The sequence below is a fragment of the Ophidiomyces ophidiicola genome (genome assembly GCF_022830035.1).
Source record: "Ophidiomyces ophidiicola strain CBS 122913 chromosome Unknown scaffold_5, whole genome shotgun sequence".
Classification (NCBI taxonomy): domain Eukaryota; kingdom Fungi; phylum Ascomycota; class Eurotiomycetes; order Onygenales; family Onygenaceae; genus Ophidiomyces; species Ophidiomyces ophidiicola.
In genome coordinates this window covers 286,418-305,267 of record NW_026054645.1, presented here as the reverse complement: position 1 = coordinate 305,267, position 18,850 = coordinate 286,418, and the positions used below count along the sequence as shown (strand labels likewise).

The window sequence follows — 18,850 nt, the reverse complement described above, 5'->3', positions numbered from 1 at the left end:
AATTTCAAATCGCCGCGGCTTGCAGAGAATGAATATTGCCTCTGCCACTTTGACAAGTGAAGCAAAGTCGACCAAGAAACTTATGGGAGCCGGATGATACGGCTTCTTGAAAGGGTGGAAGGTTAATAAAAAGAGAATTCCCCGGTAAGGGGTGTAGTTGATAATTACTAACTGAACTGGTGAGCTTACCAGCATGTAGTACACTTATGAAGATCGATACGCATATTCGGGGTATAAATAACTCGGAAGACGGTACGCGAACCCCCTCCCTTGGAGACAAACACAATGACATAGCCGTCTATATATCTATAGACTCTTGTTATACTCAAGTGACGGCCCATTAGTGCCTCAATCTTCCTATCGACGTCAAACCTGATGGCGAGGGACGACACCAGACACGCTAGCGGTTCGAAACATCTGCCACTACTGGAAGCCATTGGGCTAAAGGAACCTAACTTTGACCCTGATACGATGGTAGGGTTAGTTACCAATGATCAGCCGATCAGTAATGCCGCCATGGGACTTTTTATTTTGTAGCCTGTTCAAGATAAGTAGTTACGCGTCACGACGGCATACAGAAGTCCAGGTCACGTCCAAAGTGATATTTTTCTTTCTTTTCGCAAAAATTCGAAATCTCAGATGTTACGAACCCAGATGGTGGGAGACCACGGACCGCCCCTCGGACGCTGTGTGACCCAACAGCCCAAACCTCAGGGCTTGGACAGCTCACGTAGGTACGATAAGACACCGATATCTTAGCATCCCCCTACCTACTCCTGTCGCGATAGCGAGAGGCGCAGAATATCATGCGGAATACACATTCAGACGGAGCCTATCGGGAAACTTTACTAGAATTGGTATCGCTTTAGACGGCAATGCAGGTCCAAGTACCGCATACCATCAGTGTACATACCACATAAGGGGGCAGGTCAAACTTATTACGCGGGAGCCAGGCATTAGCTAGATCCAAGGGAAGTATGTATGTACATCCATATCGACGTTTAAGTATGTCAACATGCTACTATCTTCGCGGCTGTTCCCTATCTATCCCACTATCCGTTAACGAGCCTCCGTCAAGATTGCAATATCGTCTAGGCAGATAATCGAATGGAGGATATTATTGGCCTTCTGTTGAGTAGATCCGTGGCACCAGATGTCTCCTGCATGTACCCAGTACATACATCAATCCTTCCCAAGGCGCGAAATAGCCGCTGCACCAGGAAGTAGTCAACTGCTTTACTCCGTCAAGGGCGTCCTCTACGATCCAACCCCACAAACCCCATATTGGCAACGGCTTTTAAACTCCGCACGTCGCGGGCTAATGGGCCATCCCAAGTCTGCGGTAACTTGCTTAAGGTTAACTTCCCCGGATTTTCGTTTGAACTCCGAGTAGGCAATCTCCCGAATGCTCCCAGGAGCACAGTCTGAACGACCAGCCCCGATTATTTCGACTCTAAAAAGGCGCCTTGCAGGTGGGGAAATGGGCGGACTTTTGTGTGTACTAGTTAACAACGGGGCTCCAAGCTGCCTGACGTTTGAGTACCCATGAAATTGCGAAGTCGACTGGCTGGTCATTGCTGTTCCGTAGCGATACGATTCGTGTTGTTTTTGGTTGGGCCTTGACATACCATTTAAAGCAGATTCCATCTGACAGTGCAGTCAGTCATGGTGTGGCCGGATTAATGTGACAAGCCTTTTCAATATCTACACCCTATATACGGAGGGCATCCATCGGCTGGAACGATATCTACTTTGAGTCAGCGGAGGTCATAAAGGGAAGGTTGATAAGGCCGAAAAGTTTGGATATCTTGCCCCAAATAGGTGATCAAGCTTGAAGACAGGAGGCTTGGCATTTATTTTGCCGTTCAAGAACAAGTTTTGGCATCTGAACCAGTGTGGCTGGAAGACGTGCCGGCTATGATGCTCGACGGCGGCGTGCTCTTAGCGCTTAGTGAACTCGATATGATTTTGGGGCTTAAGGGTTGGCGTTCTTGTCTAGTCCAAAGGGTCTCTTGACCTAGACGGATTAACACAGTCCTCTAGTGAGCAAGCTGGAAGATAACTACAGGATTGGTTTTGTTCGAGCATGATTGGGTGTTTAGTGTTCTTGCGGCCATGATAGTTGGCCTATGCGAGAATGCAGGCCGATTTTCCCGCGATCATAGACCGATAGATTATCCGGGCTTGGAAAAGCCACTAACTACAGAGTAGTCAACTAACTAGGTAGTTTATCGTTAACCGAGAAGCCGAGCGTCGTGTGTGCGGAGAAACAGTCCAGGCACGATGCTCAGCAGCGTCAAGCTTCGGGTCTGAAAGTTATCGCCTGGAATGGACAAGAGCGTTTTCTGCAGCTGGATGCCCGCGAAGTAATAATATCATCCTGTCGGTATCGCCCTTGCTGGTCACCTGTCGTCTTTGGACATTCACGCGCACCGGGTGTCACCATGCGGGATGGTTGGGCGTGCACGGATAGTTATGTAACTCTGCACCCTCCCGCCCCAGATCCGTGTCAATGCTACCAGAGCTCGTGGAGAGTTAGCTATTTAGCGGGAGCGTGAGATTTATGCGCGACCATGACTTGTCCTGTTTTCAGCCCATTCTTCGCCTCTGAAGCCCATGTCCACTGTGCCGTCGAGCCCGTCGAAAATGCGACATCGCTGTTGTGGGATTGAACACATCCCACACATGAACAAAGTCTTTCCAACGATGCCAGTGTCCAATTGCTCGCTATTCACGCCCAAGAAATGACAACAGCTCAACAGGATGACTTGCTCCAGGTTGGCCATTCTGCGAAGCCAGTCGAACTCGTTTGCACTACTCCGTACCGGCAAATCATAGACAACCACAAAATCGCCACGAAAGATTGCTTGCGACGGCTGCTGAGCTTGCCAAAAGCTTAGACGAGGCCAGACCCTGCGAGCAACTCAAGCGCCATCTACTACTCTGTGGAGCAAAGCAACGCGGCGTCGACGGACGCTGCTTTGTGATGCTGCGACGAGCCGACGCCCGTCCCGATCTCGGCTGGTTTGCCGCCGCCCCGCACCCGCTCGGCCTTGCTGTAATAATTAATTCACCGCGGGCAAACACTCCGGCTGGTGTAGTGTAACGAAGGTGCTCTCGACTCGCCAGTTTCTCTATTGTGCACTTCAAATTTGTGCTGCATTGACTTGTGCAGACTCAATTGTTGAGCTATTCGAGATGGCAAACAAGTACGAGCTCCCCTTTCAGGTTTGTACATCCCCGATGCCCGACATTCAAGTATGGGTGTCCAGTCCTACGCACGGCAAGCTGACGACTTGGAAATGTGCAGCTTGATGACCCAAGCCTTCTACAATATGATTCATTTGTAAACAATGAATGGGTCACCTCCTCCGAAGGCAAGCGGTTTGAGGTTGTGGGTATGTTATAGCATATATACTATCCATGGTGTATCAAGTCTAACTGTGACCTCTTCCCTAGACCCTGGCACCGGCAAAGCTTGGGCAAGCTGTCCAGCAAATACTGAAAAAGATGTCCCAAGAGCTGTCGAAGCAGCGCACGCTGCGTTCGAGCAATATAAGAAGATGAACCCACGACAAAGGGCTATGCTGCTTATGAAATGGGATGGGCTTATCCGGGATTCCCGTTCTGATCTTGCAAAGATTCTGACCCACGAAACGGGCAAACCAATTGCTGAGTCGTTGGGGGAAATTGACTACGCCCTGGGCTTTACTTGGTGGTTCGCCGGCGAGGCCGAACGCATTCACGGCGGAGTTTCCACCCCTGCAGCGCCAAATCGGCGTGTTTTCACTGTCAAACAGCCCATTGGCGTTGCAGTTGCCCTTGTCCCATGGAATTTCCCTATTGCAATGATTCTGCGCAAAGCTGGTGCCGCTTTCGCTGCCGGTTGCACGATGATTGTGAAGCCCAGCCCCGAAACACCCATAGCTACACTAGCTATTGCAAACCTTGCTAAAAAGGCTGGCTATCCTCCTGGCGTCTTCAATGTTCTCACCACAGACCTAGATAACACTCCCTCGCTCAGCGAAGCCCTCTGCAAAGATCCTCTTGTCAAGAAAGTCACTTTTACTGGCTCTACTCGTGTAGGAAAGCTCGTTGCGGCCCACTGTGCTCAAGGACTAAAGAAACTTACACTCGAACTTGGAGGCAACTGTCCATTTATCGTTTTTGACGATGCTAATCTGGATCAAGCCATTGCACAGCTCATGGCGCTCAAGTGGCGTCATGCAGGCCAAGCTTGCATTACTGCAAATCGGATATATGTCCAATCTGGAATCTATGATAAGTTTGTTGCGATGTTTAAGGAACGTACAGCAGCTCTTATAGTTGGACATGGTGCCAACGATAGCACTACTATGGGGCCGGTAACTACACCCCGTAGTATTGATAAAGCAGCCAGCCAGGTTGAAGATGCTCGCAGGCTGGGTGCCAATGTTGTCCTCGGCGGCAAACCCAAGTCAGACTGTGGAGGTGGATACTTTTTCGAACCGACAATCATCACTGATATGACACAAGAGATGCTAATATCGCGCGAAGAGACATTCGCACCAGTCGCGGCAGTATACAAGTTCGAAACGGAAGAGGAAGCTGTGGAATGGGCGAATGATACAAGCATGGGACTGGCGAGTTACGCGTTTACGAAGGATGTAGACCGCATGTGGAGAATGCTGGAGAATCTGGAGGCTGGTATGATTGGAATGAACACTGGTATGTCCTAATTTTTGTCTTTTATACCCGATATCCACCGTTATAGGTTCGCATTTCTAACTATTCTATTCAGGTAATGCATCTGCCGCTGAGTCTCCATTTGGTGGCATCAAAGAGTCAGGTTATGGCAAGGAAAGCGGCAAAGACGTTGCCGTCAATGAGTATTTGATAACCAAAACCGGAACCTTCACTCTAGAGGGTCAGTATTAAACTGCTTCCAAAATTTATTGTATGTGTACGAAGACCCAAAATACTATTCACTGTTTCTCTTTTCCGTGAATACACACCCTATTTTGAGCATAAGTTTATCAGCGTGAAGGTGAAATACGCATACATACTCCCGTCTTTCTTACCCTAAGACCCCAATCCTAAATGCTAAATACAGTCTGAAATCAAACCTTTGCACCCCCAATTCTCAAATATTCACAGATCACGGCTTTTACTTCCTCGTCCTTGATCTCATTTACATTGACAGTTTCGCCCCGCTGAAGAGCCCACAAAATACCATCCTCGTACCAGCCATCAAAAGGAACCTTCCCAGTATACAGCTCCCAGATGCTAACACCAAGCCCATAAAGATCATCTTCAATTGTTTGCGGCGGCTCTGATGCACTACCAGGCCAAAGTCGGGTGCGATGTGGTGATATGTAGTTTGCTGTTGTCATTCCATTCCAGTTGCTGAGATCTTCATCAAATCTCAATCCCTCACTAAAGTCGCATAGACGAAGTTGGTCACCGGAGCAATGTAGAAAGTTTGGTGGTTTGATATCTCCATGAATAATCTTCTTAGTATGTAACTGCTGACAAGAGAAATCATTTGGTCCACTAGGGCTCTGTGCTGGGACGGGTGTACATCTTTCGGTTTCAAAAGGGTTGCAAGAGGAAAAATTATCCCATCCATCCATATCTTTTCTTCTTTATCTTTTCAGACAACCCTTGCAAGGGCTTCGATAGCACATTCGCCAGCTTCCAGAAGAAGATCAAGTTCATGCTGACTAGCAGTGAACTTGCATACTTTTTGTTCATGCTTGAACTTATAGACCTGAGAATTCAATGAGAAATGAAGAGGTGCAGGATCCATTGCGTTCAAAACAGCTCTACGACTTATATCCGGGAGGTCACGAGTCCATTGTTCAACCTAGAGTTCAGAATCAAAAAATGAAGCAGCTTGCGGCCGAAGACAATACCTCTTGAACCTGAGACTTATTAGGGTCAACATCTTCGAGACCTTGCATTGCCAAAAAAACGAATTGACATTCTAAGATGACGAAGATCTCGGTGATTTTGTTTTGATATCTGCAGTGTGAGAATGGCGGGGCTGAAAAAAAAGCGCTTGGACAGCGTCTCTTAAAAAAGAAATTATTCCCTTTTGCCCTTGAGCTAGCATCGGGTGTTAGCATTTGAAGCTTCGGAGCGACCAACTTAACAGACGGAGTAGATTGAGATTGAGTAGAGTATGAGACAAACCTGAAGGTAAGTTATCAGGGGAGTTATTACAGTCTAAGAAATCGTCTAATGCCGAAGTTGTGTGTGTTGATAACTACGGCACATACATGAAAGTTGACGGGTCATATTATCATAGTCCGATTCGCGATAAGTGAATGGTATTAAAAAGCACGATGAGTATTCCAAGGCAGAGAAGCGAAATATCCGAAACAAACTGAAAGTTCTGCGCGTACATACGTACAGTTAGTTAACTACTAAAGAAAAGAATTATTCAGCGCAAAAAGAATTTCATTTTCTGCTGTGGCTCATTTAGTCCTGGTCTCTTCTTGACCCAAATCGCCACTTCCATGGCATCAGGATTCGAAGCAATAGTAGAGGATCTTTTAGAAACGGTGCATCATCCCCTCCAAGTTTCGGCATTTTGCGTAGCACTCCAGCCTTAAATAACTCCTCGACAGAGTTATGAATATTTGCCTCACGAGGTATGTCCCTAAGGGCTCCAAGATTCGGAGGCCAGTAGCGAGGGTTCCATTCACCGTTTTCGAGTTCTAGGCGAGTGAAAAATGGTAAAATTTCTAACATTTCGGGTTAATAAAGCTGCCCGGGTCACAATGAGGTCTAATATAGGCATACCTAGGATCCACCAGAAACACGTCTTTCCCCAACTTTCGCCACCGCCAAATGTTAGGGAATCGTGATAATGCGGTATGTTGATCACAGGCGCATCTAATGGCGGGTTCCAGCTTTCATTCTCGCTTTCACGTCTCAAACTAATGGCCCTTTCGACCGCCGGCTTCTGGAATGCAAGCTTTCCGGCATGATGGCAGTCTAATGAGAGAACTTCATCAATCATCCATGCAAGTGGTATATCGGATAGGAGATTCTTTGAGTCGCCCTCGAATCGAAAGCCTCCGCCGATATCACAGTGGCTTCCGGCAAACCAGACTTCTTTGATATCGGCGCCTTGCGATTCCTCTTCGAAAACAAAAAGAGCAGGTTTGAATTTGAGGCGACGCTCGTGAATTGAAACTGCATGGCGAATATGTTTTGCAGGGGCCTACTCACACAATGTCCTATTAGAAGTGTGCCGTCACCTTCGTAACACCTGGCTTACCTGGGCTATGTATTCGTAAGAGTGCCTCCGGAAAGGTATTTCAAACTGGGAAACACTATTCACACAGTCAAAAAGCCCAAGAAAATGCACAGAAACTTCTGGTCGGCAGAAGGTGGTTCTAAATTTAAGAAGATATTCCTCATGCTCCACGTCTTTTTGACTTTTGGTGCGCTTTCCTTTGCTATGCTGCACCTGGCTAAAGGACGCAAAAACAAATCGCACCATTTCTTCATTGCCTTGGGATAGCAAGCCGACTTTGTCAATCATCTCTGCCAAAAATCTTGCTGTATATGCTCCACGAGAGAATCCAAAGATATAGATATCGTCACCTGGTTCGTAAAATTTCATCAGAAATTCATATCCACTGCATACATGATACTCAAACGTGTTGCCGAGAGCCTGATCAAATAACTGGCTTATGGTTGCTTTCATCCGGCCAAACCAGCTCAAACCAGACCCACTAGAACCCGTTGTGAATGTTCCAATGCCAGCTAAGCAACGGTGTAAGCAATCAGCCAAATGTGAAATCGCGTGGACTCCAAAACCTACGCTGATAGTAATGATATTGCTTCCTATCATGACGATCGAGCATTTCATATATCTTAACCACATTGGTATCTGATTCATTTCCCTTGTATCGATTACCAGTGCCGTCGAAACAAAGGACGAGACGGCGTCCTCCTCCTATCTCGGTGCTCATGATAGGTCGCGAGGCAGTATCGTCTATACGAGCTTTTCTCAACAACCGTGTAGAAACAGGACGTTTGGAATTTTTTCTTGTAAAATGGGCCTCCGTTGGACCAAAATATCAGGTGAAACGCGGCGGGGAGCCCGATGTATATATTTCTGGAAGTCCAGCCGCGGTATTGACCTGGGGGCGCAGTGACAAGTTATATACTGTCATGCCTGCTACCAGCCATCCAAATTGGCATTTAAAAGCCAACCAACTATCTCAAGCGGGCCCCAATCATCCTACTGCATGGAACGAAAAAGCTCAGAGGAAGGGTTCCTCATACTATAGTTCTCAGGTAGTCCGAATCTGAATTATGCCGTCGAATAAGACACGCGAAATACGGTCCCATCACAAATTTGGCATTTCGCAGATGCAGCCGTAAAGAGCTTGATTTATGGAAGCATGCACCGGTAAGCCAGCACCACTCGGCTGAACAGCCTATTGTTGTTAACGGAAGTTCCTGATTCTTGATCTCCCGCCAGCCAGCAGCCACAGAGGCTGCTTGGTTCGTATCGGGTTCATGTGGGCTGCAGACGCACGGAGTATTCCGTCCGAGGCTGTGTAACTCGTCAACCGTGTGCTGGCTGTTCCGGTATGGATCACAATACTCTGGAGTTGCATGCCGACTCCCTAAATGTGGAGCAACGGCGATCAACAACAATCGTAAGTTGTCATTCAGCGTAGCCACCGGTTGGAGTCAAAACATCCAGTTTCGGCTATCATTGCTGGCAGCGATGACTTGTGTGCGGGACAAGAGTTGAAATGGCGGTCCAGCAAGGCTGAACGCCATATTCTGCGCTGAGTTTCGCCCTTGGTGCTCTGTGGCTTGGCTTCAGCTCAAGAGGCTGGGCCCTTGAACTCTGTTGCGGAGCAGCCGACAGACTAAAGGGGATTGATTCTTGGCGACATCGGTTTACAAGTACGGAGTAAAAAGTGTCTATTCTTCAAACGGCTGAATCATACAGTACAGAGTAGCTGATTTTTTGTTGAGTTGTTTGCAGCTGAACGGAGAATGGAGACCTATAACTAGTTACAGGGTTTTCTTGTTGGGTTCGCGGTGGTACTCCGTACTTCGATTCTTCTCATGAAATGCTGAAGGGTGCAAGAAGCCCGAGAAGGGCGTACAATCAGTTTGCGGTGAGATCGGTCTGCCTTAGAGACACCAATAGATATACACACCCTACATACATAGGTCGGTGTATGCTTGGGATAGGAGTTGTAGTAATATGCCGACAAGCTCAAATATTGTGTGCTGCGATAAGCCGTTGAATACTCTGTAGGCGCCTTGGTACTAAAGGTGCCGATTGAGGGTTGATAAAACACAGGGTTGTCCTATCTGTCTCTATGCAAAGAAATAGTGGTCAACTCTTTCAGGTATCCCAGGTTCCTCTAATAAATCGAGCCGCGATGGGAACCCAAATCGCAGGCGGTCGTTCCTGTTGGTTTAGTGGCTAGCACATGGTCTAGCATGGAGAGAAGATTTTCTGCTTTGCCCTGTAATTTAAAAATGGTGGTCTTTGCGATGGCTTTTTGCATTGAACCGCTGGTAACCGGAGAACTTCAAACAAAAACTATGTCAAGTCTCTCTGGTACTGGGTACTTTGCTTGCCATTTTCCTCTTTTCAACTTGTTTCAGGCGCCAAACGGTGAATGTCACGTTCTTTAGCTCAAAGGTACTCCTGGAGTATTGCAGCAGTCTGTCATCAGGTGGGAGAGGGGCCCCTTTTCTCTCTCTGAGCAACTGTGCCTGAGGCAATGAGCATACAAGCGTTTCGGTGATGACGATGATTAAATAGCATGGACTTGCTACTGGTAGCTTCCTACCCCGTATAGGACAATAGATCCAAGCTAGCACTCCGACGGGTGGGGGGAACTTATTTAAGATATGGTCTGGCTGCAATAGGTTCTAATTCGCGGTGCTGTGTGCACTTTCCACGCAAAGTGGCTCCGATTTTGTAAATGTTTCATGCCCCAAGGGCATGATTGGCCACGAAACAAAGTATATCTCTTCATATAACACAGGTTCTCTATTTCTGTTTACAGCTTCTAGCTGCATCGATATACGCTCTTCAGCCCTGAAACCAAATTTTTGGTAGAAAGGAGTCGCATTAGGTGTGGCTTCCAAAACAGTAGGGACATTCTCCTCTCTGCTACGATCTAATCCCCATTTCAGTAATAAGGATGCCGCCCCTAATCCTTGATACTTTGGATCCGTTCCAATGAAACTTAAACCTAAGTGAAAATTGATTAGAAAGGGCAAAGAAAAACAAGTAGGCTCACTTAAGTAGCGAAAGAACAGAGGTTAAGGGGAATAGTTTAGAGTGAAAAAGTACGCAAACGTACGATAACAGGGCAAATCACGAAGAATTTTATCATTTGCAGCCCCGATTTTTTTGGTCCATTGATTCAGAATAGCCATATTCGTCTCCTTTGGCCATCGCCAAGGATGCTCTTCGTAACCTTCAGATTTAGATATTGGAAGGCACCATTTAGCAAAACTGATAATTTTGCAGTGGTCGTGATGTAGGATAACGAGTATAGCCCATTTCGGATCTCTCAACTCGGATACAACCTTCTCCACGAGCGAAACCCACAGCCCTTTTCGAGCAGCAGGCGTTGGGAATTGCGCAAGAAGCATCTCATTAGACCCAAATGCGGCCATGTGAATATCCGCAATGCGTGTAGCATCTGATTCCTTTGCTTTTGAGAGTACCAGGGGCATATTGCTGTGATCAATATCTTTTCAAATAGCAATCCCACCGATAAAAGTCGGGTCACCAATTCGAATTTCACTATATCTGGGTCACTTGCGTTTATAAAACCCTTTCAGCACAAGATCACTGATATTGATTCGGTTAGTTAATTTGTCGGTTCACAGGGAGAATGCGGAGTAGCGAGATCGGTTCAGACAAAAAGTTGTGACTGAACTAATTAGTTATGTAAGCACTGACTAACTAGCCGCGCTCTCGTTAGCTACTCGTCACGGGTAACCCGAGAAACTTAAATTTGTGGCAAAAACCTTAAAAATTGATTACAATGTCAACTCAGGCCTCGACGGTACTACAGGCGAGGGTCATCTAATTGCTTGTGGGCTGATGTAGGTTACAACAGCATTATTGCATATGGTCTTAAGTATGACTTTCTCGTCATGACCCTTACCTTTGGGTGTCGTTGAAATGGCGGTCCAAACATTGCACTAGTAGTACGGAGTACGCAGTACAGAGTCATGAAGACGGTCAACATGCAGCTGCCGATCACCAGTTATTTATACATAACTAGTGGACGAGATCCCGTCAACTCAGATGTAGTATCTGGGCGGTTCTCTCTCACTAAGTTCATACGTTTCATCCTAACAATCCACCAGCAGGAATTGAAGTTACTCTCGTTCTTTAAGGACGAATCAAATAGCGATTGAAAATGCCTAACATTGAGAACCTGCAGCATCTTATTTCCAATCACCCGGTTATCGACAGTCACTGCCACAATATACTAAGTCAAATCAGCGTGACCAATTACGACCAGTACCCCCTCGAGTCACTAACCTCTGAAGCAAACGGCGAAGCGTTGTCTAGCCATGCTACAGAAACCATTGCTCACCAGCGAGCTGTTGGTCAGCTGGCAAAATTCTATAATTGCGACCAGAATTGGGAGGCTATCAAGATAGCTAGGCAACGAGAAATTAAAGAAGATTACGAGGGCTTGGTAAAACGCTGTCTGGCCGGAACACATGCGTTATTAATCGACGATGGCCTAACTGATGATCAAGATACGGAATCTGTTTCGTGGCATGATAGTCTTCTACCAGGTATAGCGAATCGACTGTTGCGCATCGAGGCCGTTGCGGCAAAGCAAATGGAGCAGTATGCTGAGAAAATCCGTTCCGCGCTCCACGCAGATACCTTCAGGTCTAGCCCGCCTCTCCCGTTTGATCTGGGATACTTTCAAGAGGAATTTAAACATGCCGTTATTGGAGCTCTGGACGATCCTAGCATAGCCGGTTTTAAATCGGTGATCTGCTATCGAACAGGATTGAAAAATATTGAACCACCTTCACAAGAACAGCTTATTGACAGCTTCGCAGCGCAGCTCAATTCAATTATTCACCATGGAAACAGCCGTATTTGCACCAAGGCTCTCAATGATTACCTTGTTCGTACTACCCTTCAATGTATTCAGGAACGATGCGGAACAGAGACGATCAAACCAATTCAGTTTCATACTGGACTAGGAGACGCCGACATCACACTAGAATTATCGAACCCTGCGCAACTTCAAAGTCTTATCGAAGAATTTCCAAACGTCGACTTTGTGTTACTGCACTCATCGTACCCATATACTCGAGAGGCTGGGTACTTGGCCTCTATGTACAAAAACGTCTACCTCGATCTTAGCCTAGTATTTCCTGTACTTAGCAGAGATGGGCAGCTTTCAATATTGCGCCAATCCTTGGAATTAGCCCCCACATCCAAAATTCTATGGAGTACCGATGGCCATTTTCACCCTGAAACCTACTGGCTCTCCAATAGACAGTTCAGAGAGGCATTGAATGTTGTTCGTATCCGCTGCTATCCCCTTCGCTGCCATTTTCTAACTCGAGCTTTAACAGATTTTAGTAGAATATGTGGAAAGGAATGACTTCACTGTTTCAAAAGCAATGGGTGCCGCCAAAGACATCATGTTTAGGAACTCTAATCAATTATACCAACTAAACCAGACACTTACGTATGAGGAGCAAGGCAGTTTTCAAGCTTTTAAGCTACCCGTAACCCCTAGCAGCAACATCTCCATTTTGGAGCTGTTTTTGAAAATGAATTGTCACGTTGAATTTATTTGGGTTCTGCTTGTGGATTATACTGCCACTGTTCGCGTCCGCATGTTTCCCTGCCGGGAGTTTTCAAGGTTGATACAGAAACAGCGCAGAGCCGGTATCGCTATGGCATTATTAAATATGCTACAAAACGACAGTATTGTACCTCCAAACCCATTATCAGCCGGTGAATTTTATCTGATACCGGACCTAAATACCTTGAATATTAACCTTGGAATAAGGTCTAATAGCGCTACTGTCATGACGTTTTGGGAGACGCAGGATGGCAAACCCCAAGAAGGCTGCCCACGAACAATACTCCAAAATTTAACCCTTAGGTTTGAGAAGGAGTTTGGTCTCAAGTTATTATGTGGTTTTGAGATTGAAGTCGTATTCATGAAGAAATTCATGTCTAATGACGGTCAATGTGTTTACGAACCCTGGCTCTCAAACCATTCGTGGTCAAACATGACATCTGACACTCGCCAAGCTCTCCCCCTAATTGAGGAAATTGTTCATGAACTTGCGAAAATTCATATTTACATTGAGCAATTCCATTCAGAATCCAGCCCGGGCCAGCTCGAATTCATTCTTCCCCCAGCTTCACCGCTGACTGCCGCAGATACACTCATTAAAGCCCGGCAGACTATCGTGCACTTGGCAGAGAAACATGATCTGCGCGCTACCCTCTATCCTCGCCCTTTTTCTTCTGCAGCCGGGACAGCGGCACACGTTCATATCTCAATTAATCCAGCAACGAAGGAAGAGTTTTTCCTCGCCGGTTTATTGAAGCATTTTCCTGCTGTATTGCCTTTCACATTCCCACAGGATGCAAGCTACGAGCGTGTTAAAGAAGGAATATGGGCCGGAGGCGTGTGGGTTGCCTGGGGGCAGCAGAATCGCGAGACTCCAATCAGAAGGATTGATCCGGGCCACTGGGAAATCAAGTCAATGGATGGTTTGGCGAACCCGTACTTGGGTGTTGCCGCCCTCCTAGCCGCTGGTTATTTGGGCCTAAAATCTAGCACAAAGTTAGAAATACGAAACTGCACAGGTGTGTTCTTTGTCCCTTCTATTAAGTACTCTGTACATATAAGTACTGAGTATATCGCTTATTTCTCTTTCTTTTTTCATCATCTGCATAGGAATATGGCTAATTTCGCGGATTTTATAGCTGACCCAGCGACTCTCTCCCCTGCACAAAGAGAAAAGCTGGCAATTCAAACGCCGCTGCCAAGTTCACTTAATTCAGCACTTGATGCTTTGGAGGCCGATTTGGACATCCAGGATGTCTTAGGCACCGGTTGGGTTAAGAGGTATATAGGAGTTCGTCGAGGCGAGCAGAACATGCTGAACATGATGAACGAAAACGAGAGAAGAAAGTGGCTAATTACGCGATATTGACATTTTTGATCGTAAAGATTTGAAGCAGACATAAATTCAATTTCGGGCAGAGTAGCTACTAGGAAAAAGTGTATGCGAAGTAGATAACAAGCAAATCAGATATATATGTAGATGGACTTTGTCCAGGCATATAAACAAAGCAAAAAACAAAACCAAAAAAAAAGAACCATTCAAATTATCGGTCAGCATGTCACACCGCTGAAAACACAAATTTCGCAACAGTTATGCAAAATAAATATAGGGTATAGTGCACTACCACTTCTCCATAAGTCTCTTCCTCACAGTCCACATGCGTGCCCGTTTGCCATATATATACATTGGAATCGAAAACAACATGCAAGCCATGTGGATACCTCCCAGGGTTACGAAAACCGTCTTTGCGCCGTCACTATGCAGCCAGTCTACAATGAATAAAGAGAAAACAAAACCATGTAGGACATCTAATAGAATATTAGCAAGAGTAATACTTAAAATTAAAGAGAACAAGGGTAACATACTCTTGCAGAAATTCAATGTGACCAAAGCTTCACCGGCGTATTGCCGGTAGCTATCCACGCAAAACGTGATGCTGGTAGTGCTGCCTAGAGTGCAGCCAAAAGACAGAATTCCAAAAAATACTGTGGGGACGATCCACTTTTCTTTCTCCTGAGCACTCCAGCCAAATCCCATGAGCCCCATGGAGGTGCAAATAGCGATTGGAGCAGACATTACAAGTCGAAATTCTGGTTCATAGATGCCTCCATTCCGACGGGACATGTATCGGACAATGACATCGGAAACCCTGCCAGCGACAATGGTGCCGAGGATTCCACCAACAAAGGGAGAAATATATACCAAGCCCGTTGAAAGCGCGGAGAAATTATAGACGTCTTTATTGCGATATATTTCAGCCACAGCTTCCGATAGAACAATCAGCCAGCCGACGGAGAGTGCATAAACCATTGATGACCACAGGACAGCAGGGTACGCCAATAGAATAAAAGGGCGAACCATGACGCGAATCCATCTGTCCCGGGCGATACGGCCGTTCCATATTTTCAGTGATTCAACAAAGCTGACAGGTGGTCTAGACCGTAAATTGCTCGTATAGATCTGCTGAAGAGACGGGTTGCTTGGGCCTGCAGCAGCAGCGTCGACAGAAACATCCCTGGAAACAGAGGCTGAGTTTCCAGTTTCAAGATCTGACGCTGCCTTTTCGACAGAATTATCTTGAGTACTAGGGGAATTCCGCAAGGTGGAAACGTCCCCCTTAACGTTCTTTACGTCAGCTTCGCCGTCGGACTTAGCTGTCTCTTTTAATTTTTCATCCAGAGTGAACTGCTCGGGCTCTGTCGGGCTTTCGCTAATACTCACTTTTTCCGATTTGACGTCGTCAGCAAATCCGACGTGAACATCTTTATGTTGCTTTTGGCCAATAGAATTTCCCTCCCCCCTGTAACGAGATTCCGTTGGAGAAATAGGGTGTGAAGATCGGCCGCGGAAGGGGTGGGTTACAATGTCCGACACGCTCCGTCGGGCTTTTGGGCGCCTGGGCCGCGGTCGGGGCGTTCTATCCCAGAAAGTTTCAGGCACAAATAACACTACCAAAGCAAGGCCAAAACCGATTGTGATTGCCACAATCCTGATATTAAGTCAGCTTTCTCTTCTAGAGACAGTATAATGATACTAACCAAAAGATCCAACGCCATCCCAGACCCTGTGTAATCACAGCACTAATAAGTGGAATCAAGTTCTTCCCGCCCAGCAACAAAAGGGTATAAATGCCCACACGGTACGCTCGCTCATGCAAGAAATAAATTTCAGCAATTGTAGCAGAAGGAAGGCACTCAACAGGGCTCACGGCTATGCCCTGGAAAATTCTAGCAACAACCAAGCTAGCATAATTTGGAGATGCGGCACACCAAATGGATGAGAGAATAAACATAGTGGCACCTGCAATATAAACAGGTCTCTTGCCAAAGAGAATGGCAGTTGGTGACATCACGACCGAACCAAGACCCATTCCAAGCATGTACAGGCCTGTTGTCAACGCAACCTTTTGGAAGGAGACGGCATATTCTTCCGAGACATCGTTGAACGCCGCAGCTAGAATCGGAGTCATACCGCCTCCGACCATGCAGTAGAAGCCAAGAGACATCAGAGCAAGGTCCCTGCGCCATTGTGGCCAGTTGAGTGGGTCATTTAGGGAATCATCCGGCTGGGGGTCAAGTACAATCTTTCCGTCTGGAGTCCGTTTCTGTTGAGGAGCAGGGGTGTGGGAGGAAGATCGAGAGGGCGGGTAAGGCGATGGTAAAGATGACGAAGAGGTCCTAGCGGGCTGTTGCGTCAACCCCAGGGGCGCATTGCGGTGTGATGCAAGGAGGAGAATCGTTCCTTGCCAACGATCGACAAGTCAGCAACTTCTGCTACATATCCAACGAAAGGGCTGTCCAGTGCTTTACCTGGGACCTCTTCTGTCTGCTTGTCGTTCAAAATTCCCATCGTCCATTTTTCTCGGTTTCCAGAGGCGTCCTCTTCAGTGTCTGGTGTATCAGAAGATCCCAAAAATCTCTTCCATCTGACCGTGCGTCGATCAGACTCCCCTCGAGGAGCGGGGTCTTCCCCGCCCGGCGTCTTTTCAGACACAGCGGAAGGCGGGATTGTGCCCAAAGCTTCTGCAGGGGAGTTGGGTGCCATCTGCACGGACGCGCTCTCGGTTGTTTAGATGCTGGACTCAGAGGGCGAAGGGGACAGCGGCGGTTGAGCAGGACCGACGACCTGCGCAGGTGTCGTAGATAGACTAGAGCGACGGCTAGGAAGTCGCCAGACACCAGTGTCCAAAGCAGACACTATGCCTAGAAACAGTCAGAAGAATGAAAAATAACAATGCATGGCCTGCGGGGTGCATGAGCAGATGGGAGGTAGCCAGCAACAGCGAAACCGCCCACGCCAACTCTAAAGATCCTCCGTGGCGAGAAGTTGACTCACCTCCACGAGTCTAAACAGTGAAGAGAGCGCGTCTTCAGGCCGGGAGGAGTAGTAGCACAGTCATGCTGGCGAAGCTGCCGTCCCGTTTCTGCTGTGAGTCCAAGAACCCCAAGAGCTGGCGGGCTGGGAAGCTTTTTTGGCGCACACGGTTACGCATGTTTCGGCGGGTTGTGGGCAGCTCACTCGTCAAAAACTTTTGCCGGCGTCTCTCCGCGTGGATCCTCATGTGACGGGCAGATAAGACGTGCGCGATCCACCGCGTGTTGGGATTGACGGTGGCCAGGGGTTGGAGGCAGGATGTTGGAGACGGTCGCGGTTCTGGCAGTGCCCAGCAAGCCGCCCGCCAGAGTATGTTACCAACTAACTAACCAGGTCGCTTGTCAGCGATTCCCACATCCCAGATTTACTTACATGCAGACATGAGTACAGTAGTCGCTTTCGACCAAGCACCACCGCGCTGGACATCGATATCCACCAGCCTTGCCAGCTTTGCCGTTTCGTGGGCTTGTGCCCTTGATTAACTAGGTAGTTAACTATGGAGTACTCCGTACGGAGTATAGTTAACTAGCCGGCAGTTTCAACCGGCAGCTTGGCGGCAGATCGTCGTCTTGGACGCTCGGAGGTTTCCAGCAAAAATGCTAGGATGCACCTCACGCAAACTTGCTCGCTGGCGCGGAGAAATATAAGGCCATTCTCCTAATGAGGCTGGTTTCTTTTCCTCGCAGAATCATAATGCAACTGTGCTGCTGTCGCCTCGTCGCCGATCCCTTGCTGGCTGTTGTATCCAGGTTGCATACTCCGCACGCCTTTTACTACAGCAGATACTAACTAGCTGATCGCCCGTTGCTTTTAACATCGGCTTAATTCTTGCCCGGATGGACTGTTTACCCTTCTGCATCAATGATGATGCGCCATACGTTCTCCCTACATGCACACATATACCCAAGCTTGGCGGCCTGTGACGTTGACGCTGTTATGATGGATATTATAAGTTCATTTTGACGATCTATACCCAGGAAAATACCAATAAACTCTTCCATATCTAATCTTTTTACCCCGTGCAACTTGTGTATTCCCTCATCTTGTACCCATCAAACTGGGGTAGTTCTGTCTCTTACGTATGTCTATACATGCACCGGAGTACATACCTTCAAATCTTGATGCTCAAAGCCTCTGTTACAGCGGTGCCCCTGTCACCCCAAAGCAAGGATAGACGCCGGCCTAGACTCCCAGGATACACTGACGTTCAGTGCATGCTGTTTCTTACTCTACTCCGGATATATGCAAAATATTGTTTCTGCCTTTCATCGACGCGTCATGTCTGAATCCTTGTCGCAAATGTAGCTCCTAACATGTCGAGGCATCCCAGCGCACTGTTGAGCCCTAAGCTGTGTATGTGTTTGCTGTGGCAATGCTGCAACGCTGCCATGGCGGCACAGATCCAGAGAGTTGCACCAGGGCACTATGATGCCCACAAGAGCACTTGAAATCTCCTTATAGTGAGAAATTTCCTCTCCTTTGACGATCCCTGTGTATTCTCGGCCCCAGACAGATAAATCACTCTAATGTGCAAACATCAATACATACCCTAGCATTGATGCAACCAAACTTCAAAAAAAAAAAAAAAAAAAAAAAAAAAAAAAAAAAAAAAATTTCACAACAAACCAAAAAC

General features: G+C 47.2%; 7 protein-coding genes across 7 annotated transcripts; 2 read left to right on the top strand and 5 right to left on the bottom strand.

Annotated features, from left to right (window-relative positions):
• Positions 1-3,198: 3,198 nt before the first annotated feature.
• Positions 3,199-4,917, top strand: LOZ57_001959 (uncharacterized protein; the record flags this gene model as incomplete). Its single annotated transcript, XM_049251041.1, has 4 exons — positions 3,199-3,228; positions 3,311-3,398; positions 3,460-4,707; positions 4,781-4,917. 4 exons carry the CDS (start codon positions 3,199-3,201, stop codon positions 4,915-4,917), a joined length of 1,503 nt encoding a protein of 500 aa, XP_049109891.1.
• Positions 4,918-5,099: 182 nt separating this feature from the next.
• On the bottom strand, positions 5,100-5,612 carry LOZ57_001958 (uncharacterized protein; the record flags this gene model as incomplete). Its single annotated transcript, XM_049251040.1, has 1 exon — positions 5,100-5,612. One exon carries the CDS (start codon positions 5,610-5,612, stop codon positions 5,100-5,102), a length of 513 nt encoding a protein of 170 aa, XP_049109890.1.
• A 20-nt stretch (positions 5,613-5,632) lies between these two features.
• LOZ57_001957 (uncharacterized protein) lies at positions 5,633-5,942 on the bottom strand (the record flags this gene model as incomplete). Its single annotated transcript, XM_049251039.1, has 2 exons — positions 5,633-5,845; positions 5,895-5,942. 2 exons carry the CDS (start codon positions 5,940-5,942, stop codon positions 5,633-5,635), a joined length of 261 nt encoding a protein of 86 aa, XP_049109889.1.
• A 520-nt stretch (positions 5,943-6,462) lies between these two features.
• Positions 6,463-7,967, bottom strand: LOZ57_001956 (uncharacterized protein; the record flags this gene model as incomplete). The annotated part of the gene is made up of 4 exons (XM_049251038.1): positions 6,463-6,728; positions 6,787-7,210; positions 7,268-7,758; positions 7,817-7,967. The coding sequence occupies 4 exons, from the start codon at positions 7,965-7,967 to the stop codon at positions 6,463-6,465; spliced, it is 1,332 nt and encodes a 443-aa protein (XP_049109888.1).
• A 1,939-nt stretch (positions 7,968-9,906) lies between these two features.
• LOZ57_001955 (uncharacterized protein) lies at positions 9,907-10,722 on the bottom strand (the record flags this gene model as incomplete). Its single annotated transcript, XM_049251037.1, has 2 exons — positions 9,907-10,232; positions 10,344-10,722. 2 exons carry the CDS (start codon positions 10,720-10,722, stop codon positions 9,907-9,909), a joined length of 705 nt encoding a protein of 234 aa, XP_049109887.1.
• A 695-nt stretch (positions 10,723-11,417) lies between these two features.
• LOZ57_001954 (uncharacterized protein) lies at positions 11,418-14,211 on the top strand (the record flags this gene model as incomplete). The annotated part of the gene is made up of 3 exons (XM_049251036.1): positions 11,418-12,551; positions 12,607-13,861; positions 13,982-14,211. 3 exons carry the CDS (start codon positions 11,418-11,420, stop codon positions 14,209-14,211), a joined length of 2,619 nt encoding a protein of 872 aa, XP_049109886.1.
• A 252-nt stretch (positions 14,212-14,463) lies between these two features.
• Positions 14,464-16,887, bottom strand: LOZ57_001953 (uncharacterized protein; the record flags this gene model as incomplete). Its single annotated transcript, XM_049251035.1, has 4 exons — positions 14,464-14,651; positions 14,709-15,832; positions 15,882-16,584; positions 16,653-16,887. 4 exons carry the CDS (start codon positions 16,885-16,887, stop codon positions 14,464-14,466), a joined length of 2,250 nt encoding a protein of 749 aa, XP_049109885.1.
• Positions 16,888-18,850: the final 1,963 nt, after the last annotated feature.